The sequence below is a fragment of the Labeo rohita genome, chromosome 13 (genome assembly GCF_022985175.1).
Source record: "Labeo rohita strain BAU-BD-2019 chromosome 13, IGBB_LRoh.1.0, whole genome shotgun sequence".
NCBI lineage: Eukaryota > Metazoa > Chordata > Actinopteri > Cypriniformes > Cyprinidae > Labeo > Labeo rohita.
This window is the reverse complement of record NC_066881.1, coordinates 16,368,485-16,384,084: the sequence shown is the minus strand read 5'-3', so window position 1 is coordinate 16,384,084 and position 15,600 is coordinate 16,368,485. Positions and strand designations below refer to the sequence as shown.

At 38.9% G+C, this 15,600-nt stretch overlaps 1 protein-coding gene across 1 annotated transcript in view; it reads left to right on the top strand.

The window, feature by feature from the left end:
• psda (pleckstrin and Sec7 domain containing a) overlaps positions 1-15,600 on the top strand; it is a 40,504-nt gene that overhangs the window by 893 nt on the left and 24,011 nt on the right. Inside the window, exons 2-5 of the mRNA XM_051126251.1 lie at positions 2,403-4,734; positions 5,850-5,967; positions 6,986-7,517; positions 9,133-9,588. Of these exons, the coding sequence (XP_050982208.1) occupies positions 2,560-4,734; positions 5,850-5,967; positions 6,986-7,517; positions 9,133-9,588 (3,281 nt within the window). The 5' untranslated portion in view covers positions 2,403-2,559. The remainder of the gene's footprint in view (positions 1-2,402; positions 4,735-5,849; positions 5,968-6,985; positions 7,518-9,132; positions 9,589-15,600) is intronic.

Below are 15,600 nucleotides of genomic sequence, written 5' to 3'. Positions count from 1 at the left end.
CAGTTTCAACACTGATAGTAAATTAGCATATTAGAAAAACTTCTGAAGGAATCACAGGAATAAATTATACTTTAAAGTATATTAAAATAGAAATCATCATTTTATATTGTAATAACATTTTGCAATATTATTGTTTTTTTTCTGTATTCTTGATCAAATAAATACAGACTTGATGACATTGGAGACTCCATTAAAAACATTAAAAATCTTTACCAGTGTATGTGTTTGAACAACTTTCCTTAATTTTGACGTTTTCAGTGATTAAAGGAATAAGAAAGTCAAAATAATTAATAAACATGTTAGATGTGCTTTAAAATGACTGAAAGTCGGATTTATAATATTAAAAAAACAACAACTTAAAATTACACCATATACCTTTTTTATACTATTTGGTAGTATTAAAGATGTGAAAGCTCAATAGTTTTTTTGTTTGAAAGCAGAACTAGTTCAAAGCATTTTAGTTCAAAGCAAAACTAATTAGTACTCATCATGAAATGTTAAAATTAGTAGGCTAAAAAAAACTTGCCAACACTTTAGATTAGGGAGCACTATTCACTAGCAAATTAGGAATTTATTGAAGAGAAAAAACTTTTTAATAGTAAAAGTGTTCCATAATCTAAATTATTACCAAAAACTCTTTTATTTTGATAACACTTTAGAATAGGGAACACATATTCACTATTAACTAAGATGTTTCCCTCAATAAACTCTTTAATTTGCTGCTTATTAATAGTTAGTAAGTTAGCTGTTAAGTTTAGGTATTGCAGAATAAGACATTAATAATAGTGCTTTAATAGTACTAATGAACAGCCAATGTGCTAGTACTATGGAAGCTAATAAGCAACTAGTTAATAGTGAGAATTGTCCTTAAAATAAAGTGCTCCCTTCATTTTTTATTGTTTTAAAAATATATTAAAGTAGCACAATGAACAAAATCATAGTCTTTCTACATCTACATATATTTGTAGCTATAGCTAATTTACAACAAACATCTGACAGTATTTTGTCATGAATGTTGCGTGTTCTTTGAGTTAAGGAATTTGATCTGATGAGTTAATTAAAGAGGGATCAATTTCAAGTTGTTACAGGTTACCTTGGAACATGTAAAACAGATAAAGTTACTAGGCGTACAGTATAGTCAATACATTTCAGCTAAAGCACTGCAGGAAGACTGCAGTAAGTAAGGGCTTTGAATGTGAAAATCTGCTATTTACATCCAAATGCTCTGCTTCTGTCATTCAGATTGACTGCAATTACAAGATGAGAGTTATTTCAAGTATTAGTCGCCCTACCTGTCTGTGTAGTTTGACTCTGTGGCATTATTAGTGTGTAGTTTGTGAATGTGCTGAATAGTGTTTTTCAAATACAAAGGAAGAATTTGTAGTGTGTGTGTGTGTGTGTAAGAGAAATAGATAAGAGAGGCCTAAAGAGCTCCAATAAATATAAGCATGTGTGTGGTCTCTGAGAGAAAACTCTGCACTATCCATCCCCACCTCCTCCCCCATAACTGCAGTGGTGGTCATGATGCCGGTTGCGTACGACTCAATCAATTGAGCGCAACACCTGGCACACGTCCAGTCGCAGCCACACTTCCCCACTCTCACAAGAGCTGACAGAACACAAGCAGCTGTGTGAGGACTAGCATGTGAGAGGCTAGACTGGCTTATGAGCATCAAAGAGAGTGAAGCCTTGAAGGCATTTTGTAATGATCAGCCTTGTCTCTCCTCTGAGCTACTGGGAAATGCTATAGGTTTATTTCATTTCACATGGACTGACTTAGAGGTTTTGTAAAGGTGGTTGCAGTGTAATGCAGATGGTAAAGCCTTTTGGAATGCATTACAGGAAAAAGATTTATGTGGATTTATATTCAAGTTACCCTAACCAGCAAGGGTCTGCACGGTAAGAATGACCAGAAAGACAAAGCATTTGATGTGTACTTGCATTATGTGCAAAAGAAGTACTTAGTATATCAGTTTAGGTATTCATATTATACCTTACTTGACCACTGAGAGAGGTACAGTAGATTTCAGTTACCACTATGTAATATGAAGAGGGAGTGCGGCAGAGACTGCCGGCAGCAGTGCCAAGATGCTTACGTATGTGGAGTTTGCTTTACATTCTTTAATTAGCATGTCACACATTTAGATCCTCTTGCCACCAGTAAACACACTCAGCTTGTTTTGGAGGAGTACAGTATAAACGAGGAGCCAAGCTGGTTAGATCACAATTGTCTTTATACAAGAATTGTGAATTTGTAATAAATATCAATTTAAATGAGAGCTATTGCTAGTGTTAACCTTAGAGTTAATTATGCTGGTCAGTGTACAAAAGTCATACTGAACCTGGTCTAAAATATGTTAATGTAATGAGTTGAAATATTTCGTTCTGTTTGTCTCTTATAGGTGATTTTAGGGATGTTATTGGAGTCCATCCTAACTCTCTCTCAGATATGAACGGCAACAAACTTCCAGAGCAAACAAGATGACCAGTGTGATTAATCAATTGCAGAAAACAGGTGCTGTGCTGTAGGACCGATCTGCAGGCTGTTTTTGGCTGGTCATGTCTCAGTCAGGTAAAATCCTCCACTTGTACGTAGAGGTGAGATCTGTCACTGATGAGGAAGGAAAAGACCTGGGAGATGTGTCGAAAACAGACAACCTCATGTTGACACCACCAGACATCCTTCAGTCGTCGCAGTGTGGTGGCCCTAATGCACCACATGACCGGACATCCCCACGTGGGGTCCTGCATAAAGGTGGAAGCAGCACCCAGAGCTTGGCCTCCAATAAATCAACCTCTAGACACTCCGTAAGTTTTCAGCTACATCCAGGACATGACTCGGTGACCCAACACCAGAAAGGTCTACCTTATGATGAGATAAACCAGTTACTGTCTGCCCTTCAAACAGATCCCACTGGAAAAGCGTGTCACTTGGTGTGTGCTCCTTCTGAACGTGACCCCTACTTTGGGAGGGACCCTCACTTCTCAGGACGGTTTACTGCCCCTCCTACTCCCAGTGGAACTCGTAAAGCTTGCAGCCCAACTAAGATCAAAGCAGGAGATGAAGGGAGGCGATCTGTTGCCACTTTCAGTTACATTGAAAAAGCTAAAGTTAAATCCGTAGAGGGTAAGTATGGCTCTTCATGCCAAAGCGAGCCTCAGAATCCATTCAACAGAGCCATGGAGGAAAGAGCTACCCCTCTTCACCTTAGAAAAAGGCTTAGTGACCCAGTGTGGTTCAACAGCTTGGAGACCATGAACAACTGTAGTTCAAAACAGCTTAGTCAAGGTTTGGGGAACTCACATATGGGTACACCCAGCTTTCGGAGGGCAACTCTAGACTCCATTGCCAGAGAAGCCACCCATCGAGCATTGGAGGAATTTGGTTCCCCTCAACTAAGGCAAAAACTGGCAGGCAACTTTCCTGATAGAGGTCATGACGTCAGGAGAGAAGAGCAGCGTCGCTGTCGGTCTTGGTCTGGATCACCGGTGATACCATGCAGTTCTAGAACTCTGCCCACTAAAGCAACAATAGTGGACCATGAGCGGAATAATTTGTTTTACAGAATTCCTAGGAGCCCTGCTACAGATCAACTGTCTAACCATGCCAAGCAAGCCTACTTTACCATGTCACACTCAGCCACTAATACTCAGGAGGTCTCAAACCAGAGAGTGCAAGGGTGTAAGTATCGCCCAAATTTACCATCCTGCAAGCCTACAGCTATTCAACATGAACTACCGGCTAAGATTATAATTCAACCATCAGGCAATCAACAAATCAGTCATTCCATAAGTGATAGTCCACGGCAAGCCCACAGAGTTAATTTCAACTTGGCCAACTCCAAAAATAAGGCAGAAGAAGTGAGTGGAAGGGGGAGCGTATCCCCAGCCACAAGTCCCGAGATGGCTCGTAAACTAGCAGAGGAAGCCTCCAAACTTTCCATTCTTATGGAAGCCAGGAGGTCTCCATCCCCAACACCATCATCGACAGAGACAGTAAGGTCTGACAGTCCCCAGTTGGGACATTCAAGAGAGCCTCAGCTCTATGTTAGTTTCCAGGGCCCTGGAGCACAAACTCACTCTAATTGCAACCTTCCTGTTCAGGAGTCTATCAAGACTGGTCACCACTCTATTCAAGCAACCTCTTTTTTGCCCCACATTGGAAGCACATCTCCAGCAGCTCCAGCGAGGTTGAACCGTTCAGATGTAATATCGTCCTCTCCCATACGAGACCCACAGATTGAGAGAACACAGCTGGCAGGGAAAGACAGCCCGACTTTGCATCGGCACCTGCCTTCCCAGTACACAAGAGACAATCATAGCTATGAGCGTAGGCAGTATGAGACACTCAGAGGTCACAAAGACAGTCCAGGTAGCAGCAGAAGAACTTTCACAAGGCCTAACCTAGAGAGACAAAGCTGGACTGTTCAGCATGGAATAGAGGAGTGCTTAGCCAGAGAAAAGGGAAAGTTGGGGGAGGTGGAAAGTCTTAAGAGGAATAGTCCAACAACACCACTCTCTCAAGAAAACCATTGTAAGCTCTCAGTGCAGAAAAATGAGATGAAAGCTGATACTAGGACTAACAAGGACTGGAGTGGTACAGCATCACAAAGCTCCAGTGGGGTCACAGGCAGCCTTATAGAGAGCACTGCACATGAGAAAGACTGCATATCCTCAGAGACATCCAGCAGAACCAGCCAGAAGAGTCCTGACTCGGGAAACACAGGCATACAGGTGATCTTGGTACACATCTTTAGATTAAAGGATTAGTTCACTTCTAGAATAAAAATTTCCTGATAATTTACTCACCACCATGTCATCCAAAATGTTCGTGTCTGTCTTTCTTCATTTAAAAAGAAATTAAGGTTTTTGAGGAGTTTTTGAGGATTTTTCTCCATATAGTGGACTTCAATGGGACCCAACAGGTTGAAGGTCCAAATTGCAGTTTCAGTGCAGCTTCAAAGGGCTCTCTACATGATACCAGTTGAGGAATCTCATCTAGTGAAATGATCAGTCATTTTCTAAAGAAAATAAAAATGTATATACCTTTTAACCACAAATGCTCATCTTGCACTAGCTCTGTGATACACATGCACTTTAGTGTTGCCAAGTTGGACGACTTTAACACTGTTGCCGTGGGTTGTTTTTGATGTCCGCGGGTTGAAGCGACCCCAATAACGTCATATTTAGAAACTGAAATACAAATTTGCCAGGGGAACCCCAACAAAAAATGATTTTTAATGGGGGCCCCCGTCGAAACGTGATTGGGCTAGTTTTGAGTAGCAGTTGAATGGGTTTTGTTGTGGAAACCTGGCAACCCTGATGCACTTCTTCACGTATTGTGTAATCATAATGGAAAGGTCACTCATAGTTAATTCTTTGTCTTTGTACTTTGGTTCAAAAAGGTAGGGTAGGGTGAAAAATTCCGTCTCCTTTTCTACTAAAACGTCAGAATCGTCCAACATCATTGTTTTACCTTTTTTGTAAAAGGTGTTTGACTTTCTTTGCACGTTTGCTTTGTACACACTGGGTCGATACTTCCATCTACATCACATGTGCATAATTCCGTAATGCCTGAGGTGGAGCTAGTGCAAGATGAAACTGCAGTTTGGACCTTCAGCCCGTTGATCCCCATTTAAGTCCATTATGTGGAGAAAATCCTAGAATGTTGTCCTGAAAAACCTTGATTTCTTTTCTACTGAAGAAAGAAAGACATGAACATCTTGGACAATGTAGGGTTGAGTAAATTATAAGTAAATGTTTTATTGTGGAAGTGAAGTAATCTTTTCATTTCATGCCTTGTTTCACGGTTTGATTTTGTTGTTTGATAACTCTATTTTTGTTTGTAGTCTGAAAGTGGACCATTTTTGTCGAGGCCTTCCTTGCACTCTCAGAAAATCGCCCGTGCCAAATGGGAGTTCCTGTTTGGCTCCCACTCTGATCAGCAAGATCAACATGAAACAAAAGGTGAGAATTTCTGAGAAATGCCCAACTCAGACTTCCAGGAGCCAGTTTTCTGAAATCTCGTTCTTATTTATTTAATTTGCCTCTCCTTGTAAACAAGCTGTTTGCCTCATAATGAATGCTTAATCCAATTATGTAACAAGCCTCATCCCCCAAAGCATGACATTAGGATTTGCCTTCTCTGTTAAATTTGGCTCTTTGTTTTTTTTTTCTCATTAATTCTCAAGGTGATATACGGTCTCTTTACTGAAATGACCTTTTAATGGATTCATGTTAGAGCTTTGCTAGATTTTAGCTGTGTTTTATGTTGTTGTGTTTACATTTCTTGAAAAATGATGTATTTATCTGTAATTCCTGTGGCCTTCAGATAAATTATTTTTAGGTTCATTGAGTTTTGAATTCATTATTCTGTGTAGGTGTTTATTCACTGAGGCCAAAGAGAGGTTAGAAGAGAATGAGTCACTTTGAGTCACTTGATTTATTCTTTAAAAATTGCTTGTTACCTTGGCAATTATATGGTTTGCAAGTACTTTTTTTTTTTTTCCTGAAAGGACAGTGGAGATATGACAGGAAGTTAAGGGGGGAGAGAGGGGGACAGGGTTGGGAAAGGTCTACAAGGTGGGACTCGAACTCGGGATACCCGAAGCTCAACTGCGCCAGATGTCAGCCCACCGCCCACTAGGCTATCAGTGCCGACTAGTTTGCAAAAACTTTTATTGAAACACTTTCAGGCTATACTTTTTATCAGTATATGAATTTCTTGGAAATCAAACTCATGACCTTGTAGTGCCATCTACCTGTTGAGCTACAGGGCCTAGAAATGTCATAAAATTATTTCTTTAATAACGTCCTTGTTTGTAAGTCCATTTAGATGAAACCTTCTGCAGATGGAATTAAAATGTGGTCAAAGCCAATTACGTTTACCAAAACTGTGTAAAACTATCCAAGGATGTAAAGATTAACAATGTCTTATTTCAAATTAAAACAGTTACACTCTCAATCCTTTGGTTTTCCATTCCAGGCTCCTCCACTGCACCCTCCAGTGGTTGTTCCAGTGACTCTCCGACACCCATTCCGCCGCTGTCCACCCCTCCAAGGCCTATAACAACACATTCAAGACACTGTAAATCAACCGGCTCTTCAAAATCCCCATGCCACAATATACAGCAAGTCGATGTGGAGTTGATAAACCATCATCCCACAGTTGGGTCCTCTAATAAGACCGGCATCATCAGACGTAATGTCAAATATTCAGAGACAGACATAGATGCGGTGCCCCTGCGCTGTTACAGAGAAACAGACCTTGATGAGGTGATGCTGGCAGAACAGGAGGAGGTGGACTCTGCTTTTGGCAGTAACCGCAGTGTGCTGGGCACCTCAGGCACTAACAGCAGCAGCCCCCTGGAAGGAGTGCAGTGCCCACTCACAGATGGTGAGGAGGAGTTGGAAGATGAAGAGGTGGTGAGCTGGGCCAGTGTGAGGATGCAAGGCGACAAAAAGAGGCAAAATGCCACACCTGAGGGAGATGAAGTGTTTAGTCGACTACTGAGAGGGTGAGTGTGAAATAGATTACACTATGGCACCACTACATATGTGAATTCACACACCGCCATCTGCATCCCAGTGAATGCAACAGAGGACTTTCATTTGATATCTATGGTATAGTTTATCCAAAAATGAAAATTCTGTCATTCATTTCTCACCTTCATGTTGTTGCAAACCTGTAAGACCTTCATTCATCTTCAGAACACAAATTAAGATATTTTTGATTAAATCCGAGAGCTTTCTAACCCTCTATAGACAGTAATGCAACGGATACGTTCAAGGCCAGAAAGGTATTAAGGACCTCGATAAAATAGTCCATGTGACATCAGTGTCTCAACCCTTATTTTACGAATATACGAGAATACTTGTACAAAGAAAACAAAAATAAGTTATTTCAACAGTTTCAATGTAAATTTAAAACAGGGTTCGTACAAGGTGCTTGAAGTGCTTGAATTATACAGTTGAGCTAAGCTAGTAGTAGTACTGACAATGTTGTGTAAACATGGCTGAAGACGTGAAAATTGGAACAGACAAATCAAATAAATTTACGTTTTTATGCCGGAGCCATTACGACTAATTCAAACTTGACTCGATCATTCATTTTAAGCAATTCACTAGCAAAAACCATATCAAATTAAAAGAGCCAATTATTTTTGAATTTCAGCATTGCTTGTACGGATTTAAAAAAGCACGTAGTGATGGGAGAAAGGGAACTTTTTGAAACTCCGAATTAGTTAAACCATTGCGTCGCAAAATGAATCGATCTTTCGAAGTTCTCCAATCAGATCGTGTATTGTGAATCATTTGATTTAGATCGGGACTTGAAATTGCACATTGTGAATCATTTGATTTAGATTGGGACTTTGGAGAACATATTGCGAGTCATTTAAGCTAGATCAGAACGGGTTCGTGAATCATTTCGCGAATTGAATGATTCAAATCAAATGATTTGCGATACACAATTTGATGTCCCGATCTAAATTAAATGACTCATATTACACAAAGTTCCAATCTAAGTCAAATAATTCGCAATCCGTGCTCTAAATCCTAATCTGAAAAGTGTTTTTTCGGAGCGATTTCTCAAATCTTTTTTTTCTGTTTTTTTTTTTTTAAACAGTGGAAAATATCAAACTATTAAGGTAGTTATAAAAACAAAATAAAGAATAGTATACACAAATACAAATTTCTTAAGAAAATTAACCGTGGTTTTACTATAGTAAAAGTGTAGTATACATTGTAATACTTTGCATGTGCTTCACTTTATTTTTGCCAATTTTTAATGGCATATTTTTATTTATCTATTTCTCTTTTTTTAGAATTTGAAAGAGAAGACATTGTTTGAGTGAGATCTCTGATTGAAGTCCCTGAAAATCAAAAAAGTAGTGCTTGAAAAGTCCTTGAAAGTCCTGGAATTTCATTTTACAGTATCTGTATGAACGCTGTTAAAAGAAACGAATTATTTTTCACATATTTCACATTTTTATTTTTTTACAGCATGGGTCTTTATTTGCAAAGATGTAGAATTTTAGAGTGTGTCAGTACTGTGGAATCATTTTAATTTATTTAAACAATGCAGACAAACCACTCATGCGAGCACATGTATGACTTATGCTCTTCTTGTAGTCCACTAGATTGCCAGCCTGACAGCCACACGGCTTTGAAGTCTCCCATCTCTGTGACCAGCCCCTGCCGAGTCTCATCAGATGGATTGGACTCCTTCAGCAGACACTTTGAGAGCATTATGGAGTCACACCGTGCCAAGGGCACCTCTTATAGCAGCCTGGATAGTGAAGACATCACCCCTAGCGGCCCACCTGTCTTCACTTTTGACTTTCCGACTCTCACTCCTGAGATCCAGAGTCAGATCAGTGAAAGTGCCAAGCAGATCATCGAACTGAACTTCGCTCCTCTAACGTGCTCCGAACCACCTGCTGTGTCTGATCCCACAGAGTGTGTGGCCTCCCAGGACGTGCACAGGGAGGACCAAAGCAGTGTCTATGAAGAAGAGAGTGCATTCTGCAGTGGATCCTGCTCTGATGAAGCCCACAGGCCTGATTCTGACACAGATGCTGCTATAAGGTTAGTTGTGGTCTCATAATATTTTCCATTAGTTTTGTCATAAATATCTCATCACTGCATGTTAACAGATATGTTAGTGCAATGTAAACACCCCTACACCCCTCTGGTGAAATAAACACTTAGAAGAATAATAGTAATTATATGCATTAGAAGAGGAACAGCTGGCAGTGCAGACACACACACAAAGATAAACTCATTCCTGTCCTCAGCACAGTAGTTGCTCTTAAAATGCAAACAGCTGTTTTGATGACAGATAGCACCCATAGCTCTATGTAATTTGCTCAATTTGACATACTGTATTTGAGTACCGGTAAGGAATAATTTACCCAAAAATGAAAATCCTGACATTAATTACTCACCTTTATGTCGTTCCAAACCTGTAAGACCTTTGTTCATCTTCAGAACACACAAATTAAGATATTATTGATGAAATTCAAGAGCTTACAGTGCAACCATTTCACATTTGCGACTGAAAACTACTGCGTGCGACTATGAAAATATATTTAGGAGCACCAGTGCGACTGACCCGATCAGCATATTTGTGTTTGCGCTGAGGGGAGCTTCATTTGATAAACAAAGTGTAGAGAGAGTGTAAATAAGAGATTCATTGTGCAGTGTAGAGAGCTTGTTGATTATAATAAAATTTTGTGAGAATGCGATGAACTGAGATGAGTGAGTTTGTAAATGAGATATTGATTTAATACAAAAGGTAAATAAGCAAGAAGTTAATATTAAGTGACTTACACTGTCTGACTATAACACTGTTGCCTGATTTTGCTCTATTTCGTCATCAAAAATAGTTTGAAACAAGTGACAACTGAGCAGCTGCGCATCTCCATTCAAACACAGCAGTGTTTTGTTTATGAATGACGTGTATTTTTAAAATGAATCTAGTGAGTCAATGATTCAATTTCCCATTCATAAAGACAGTCACTTGCTTTATTCCTGAATGAATCAGCTGTTTTCAAATGAATCAAATGAGTGAATGGTTCAGTAATTAAATCTGTAACTTGCTACCACCTGGCAGTTTTAGTTTAATTTTTAAAGTATCTTTTCAGTTATTTAAATCATGTAATATTTCTATATTCACATTTTTATATAAAACATTCATCTCAACATGAATTTATGAATTTGATTGCACTCATGCCACCTCTAAGCCTCATTAAACATATGAATATACACCTACAAGCCACTGTTGTGTTCTGTGCCACCTCTGTAGCACAAATTAATTTTGTTAATATTGATTTCATTTGATTGGTAACTTATTCTTCTTGTTCTTATTCTGTTGTTTTAATTAGAAATATTAGAAAGCTTATAAAATGCCATTACAAAGGTAAAACAAAATTCCCCTGTAAATCATTTTAAGGAGTCAAATATCACGTTGTAATGGGAAGGCAAATTTTTGATCAGTTTTTTGTTTATTGATGAGAAGGTGCTCCTGATATTTTGACTGTGCTCCTAAATCTTCAGCAATGCTACCACGTTCAAGGCCCAGAAAGGGAGTAAGGCCATTGTTGAAATAGTCCTCGTGACATCAGTGGTTTATCCATAATTTTATAAAGCTACAAGAATGTTTTTGCGTGCAAAAAAAACAAAAATAATGACTTTAATCAACAATTATTATTGAACATTTCTTAATTTGTGCTCTGAAGATGCATGAAGGTCTCACGGGTTTGGAACGACATGATGGTGAGTAATTAATGACAGAATTTTCATTTTTGGGTGAACTACTATATGCCTTTGAGATGAGATTACAGAAAGAATCTACAGTTGAGTATTTACCACCAGAGGGCAGTGCTGAGCTGTGTGATTGTACTGAGTTACCAACTCACTTTGTTTTCTGGCTGATCTGTTTTGACTTGGAATGAGCTCCAAATACATTTTCTCTCAGCGATGCCCTTGATGATTGTAGTGTGAACTGTTTTATTTATGATTCTGCTTTTTTAAAATGTCTGTTAGCTTGCAGGGCTTGCTTCAAATCATCCTCAGAGAAACAGAACTGTACATATAAAGCAGTCATATAAGGATAAAGTTCCTAACTAAATAAGTTTTCCTTGGGAATGGCTGCACAAGAGAATGGCTCCTTCCGGTGCTGTGACCGACCTTCAATCTCAGGGTCAGATTTGTGTTTAGGCCTATAATCTCTTGCTACTCCTTCCTGTCTCCTGTCAGAATAAATCAAGAGTGCAGCTCTAAGTCCACACATATATCGTCAGCATTTTTATCTTGTTTTCCAATAAACCACCTTAACCGCTAAGCCTCCTTAAAAACAATGAATTTAAAAGGATTACATTTACTCCAAAAGAAAACTGAATAAGATAATAAGACTTGCCGTATAAATCTTAAAATTATTTTCCTTACTTTTTTCATCAGCAAATTGTTTTTTTCTTGTCTTGTATGCTAAGATTTATGTTTTTAAAAAAGGGGGAAAACCAATGATGTCGTTTTTGTTAAAAATCCACACACACACACACACACACACACACACACACAAGATAACAATGCTAATCAAGAAAAAAAATAGTGCAGACAGTAGAAAATATATGCATTTGACCTTTGGAAACATGGTAGGCATTGTGCGTCAACAGCAGTGTTTTACAGTGTTTTGTAACTTTTAGAGTGGCATTTTTATGGAGGATAAGGTTTTCAAGTCCCATACAATACGGAACATTGTCTGGATGTTTTATCTGAGTTTTACTGTGGTTAAAAGGGCCTAAAAGCAGACACTGTCTGCTTTGATACCTGCCTCATCCACTACATTCCTTCTCCTGCCATGGGGCCACATAGACCTGGAGCTTTGCCAGGCAAACTCAGTCTCCATGGTGAGAGCAGATTAACTTGTCGTGTGATTTCAGGGGTTTAAATAGAGAAAGTAGGAAACCATTACTGTTTCAGCAAGGCTGTATTTATCTGTCCATTATTTTACTTAAATGGCTGCTGATATCGAAGACTCACAATCCATTATTCTAACACACAATTCTGGAGCTCATTTTGTCTTATAGATTGATACATATTAATAATTTATTAATGAGACAGGCTATGTATTCGGCACCATGTTGAAATGAAGATTGACAAAGTCTAATGGGAGGGACGAAAGTAACAAGGCAAGACAAAGAGAGGAAGAGAAGGCTGGAAAGAGGGGAAAAGGGGGAGTAAACTGTTATGAAAGGAAATACAGACCATATCCACCAGCGAAAAATAGCTCAGCTGACACGAGAGGAACACGCATTCACATCCACAAACAGGCGAGAGTAAGGCGGGAACAGCCGGTGGGGGAGAAAGGACGAGAAAATAAAACTGACTACGCTATAGGCATGAAAAGACCTTGTAAAAGTTTGGAGCAGGATAACTGAAACAACAACACGGCGACTAAACAAGCAAGACTAAACAATGACAGTACAAGGGACTTGCAGAAGCAGAGGGTCAGATTTCTTCTAAAAGCCTCCTCAGGCTAGTTCTGGACAAAAGGAGGTTCAGGCAAGGGTAGAAACATGTGGATAGCTAGTTGCTGCGTTTATCAGCAAGCCCACGTCTTCGGGCTATGTAAGGTGTGAAGGGGCAGGGCTAAGGTGATGGCTCATTATGTGCTCTGCTGGGGGGGTGGAGCCTTGGAGGATAATTACAAGTATGCCCCCCACCCTGCCATATACCGGTGAGTAGAAAGATGTAGATACTATTATAGTTTTTATTAATTGAGATACTATTATGGTTTTTATAACTTTATTGATAGTTTTTTTTTAAATGTATTTAGGATATTAATTTCACTTAAAGTTTTACTGATTTTATTAAAATCTGTGTAAAGGCATTTACAAAGTTACAAAGACTGTGAACTATGTAGTACTGAATTGTTGAGTTAAGGTACTTGCACAGTCTGAAATTTTTGCACGTTTAAAAATAAATATGACCTCACGTTGTGTCAATCACGTTTACACACTGCCTCTGAAACTTTCGTCATAAAAAAATAGGATCAGGTTCAAGTTTGTGTGTTTTTCACATCCGTAGCAAGCCTTTTGAGAAGTGTGCATGACAGATTTTGACTGATACGAAAAGGTATGCGAAAATTTCGCACATTAAAAAATAAATACAAGTCACGTTGTGTCAATCATGTTTACACACTGCCTCCAAAACTTTAGTCCATCATAAAAAATTCATATCAGGTTCATTTTTCTGCATTTTTTGCATCCATAGCAAGCATATTGAGAGGTGTTTTGACAATTCTGAGCCACTGTGACGTAGTGTTCCACGATATACCGGTACTTAAAAAGTATTGCAATACCCTGCTTTTAAAAACGGTACGATTCCGCATTATACTAGTACCGGTACTTTAAGAACGCATTTTAATAAGAGCCGTATTTCTGCGTGTCTGTGTTATTGAATGGCGCAGACGCTGTTTTGAAAAACATATGAGAATTCCAGAAGGACTTTTTGACTGTTAAACAGTTGTTCAGCATTTTTTGGGCATGGCTGAAATCATGTCTCGATGATGCACTGGAGCCACTTAGCTTGGCTCTTTCCCTAACACTATAATAACTAGAGAGCATTAGCATCAGTGGTTCGCCTGCTCGATCACGAGTTACTGTCATTACAATTAGTTACTACAGCCTATAGCAGGGGTGGCGAACGTCGGTCCTGGAGAGCCGCAGCCCTGCAGAGTTTTGCTTCAACCCTAATCAAACACACCTGAACAAGCTAATCAGGGTCTGAAGGGTTACTAGAATGTTACAGGCAGGTGAGTTTTAATTAGGGTTGAAGCTGAACTCTGCAGGGCTGTGGCTCTCCAGGACCGGAGTTCGCCACCCCTGGCCTATAGTGTGCTAGCTAGCTAGCTATGCCTTGGTCACGTAAATGCATATAACCTGGTTGCGATAAATTACAAAACAGCTTGGTCTCTTTATTTAAATTAAGCTGCTAGACAGGGCATCCATTCAGGTTATAGTGGAATTTGACAGTTGTGAGAAGCAGCTTTCCCACGAGTGGGTGTGGCTTCAGTGCTGACAGTGGACACGCCCCTGGCTCTTGAGAGCAGAGAATAGGCTACTGCTTATTTTATTTACTTGTCTACTTTTTATAATTCAAATTTGGCTGGGTGGTTAATACATTTTTCTGTGGTGTGACGAACTCAGAACACATTTAATATTGCTTTACACAGATTTTGTACATTTATTTTATTATTGTCATTATTAAAATATATATATAGTGTTTATTTTAGTTTTTGTTGTTGTTTTACTGTTTAATAAATAGTGTTTGGTGAATACTTGAGCAAATGCAGTATTCAAAAGCACTTCAAAGTTCTCAATTTAACAGGCTGATTTAAGTTGGGGTTTGGGTGGTATGACTGTATTTAAAATTGTTGACAAAATGTAGGGTTCAGGGGCATTTTACATGTACGTGTATTTAGTTAGTTACCTAATGGTAAATAGATATTTGCTACCAGAAATTACATTAGCCTGAGGATGTAACCATAGTAACTGTTCTATTATGACAACTCTCAGAAATTTTTTGCTATGCTGCTGAATTGCTGCTGCTGTTGGTTGATGCTATTGCAAAGCTGGTACAGGAACTTGCTACTGCCAAAACATATGCCAATACGGTGTATTTAAAGGAGAAGTCCACTTCCAGAACAAAAATGGACAGATAATGTACTCACCCCTTGTCAAGATGTTCATGTCTTTCTTTCTTCAGCCATAAAGATATGTTTTTTTTGAGGGGAAACATCTCAGGATTTTTCTCCATATAATGGACTGGTACTGTGCCCAGATTTTGGACTTCCAAAATGCAGTTTAAATGCGGCTTCGAACGATCCCAAATGCGGTTGTAAACAATCCCAGCTGAGGAAGAAGGGTCTTATCTAGCGTAACGATTGGTTATTTTAATAATAATAATACAGTTTATATACTTTTTAATCTCAAACGCTCGTTTTATCTCACTCTGCCTATACACTTTTTTTTTCGTGTTCATGACAGTTAGGGTATGTCGAAAAACTCCCATCTCATGTTCTGCCTCAACTTCAAA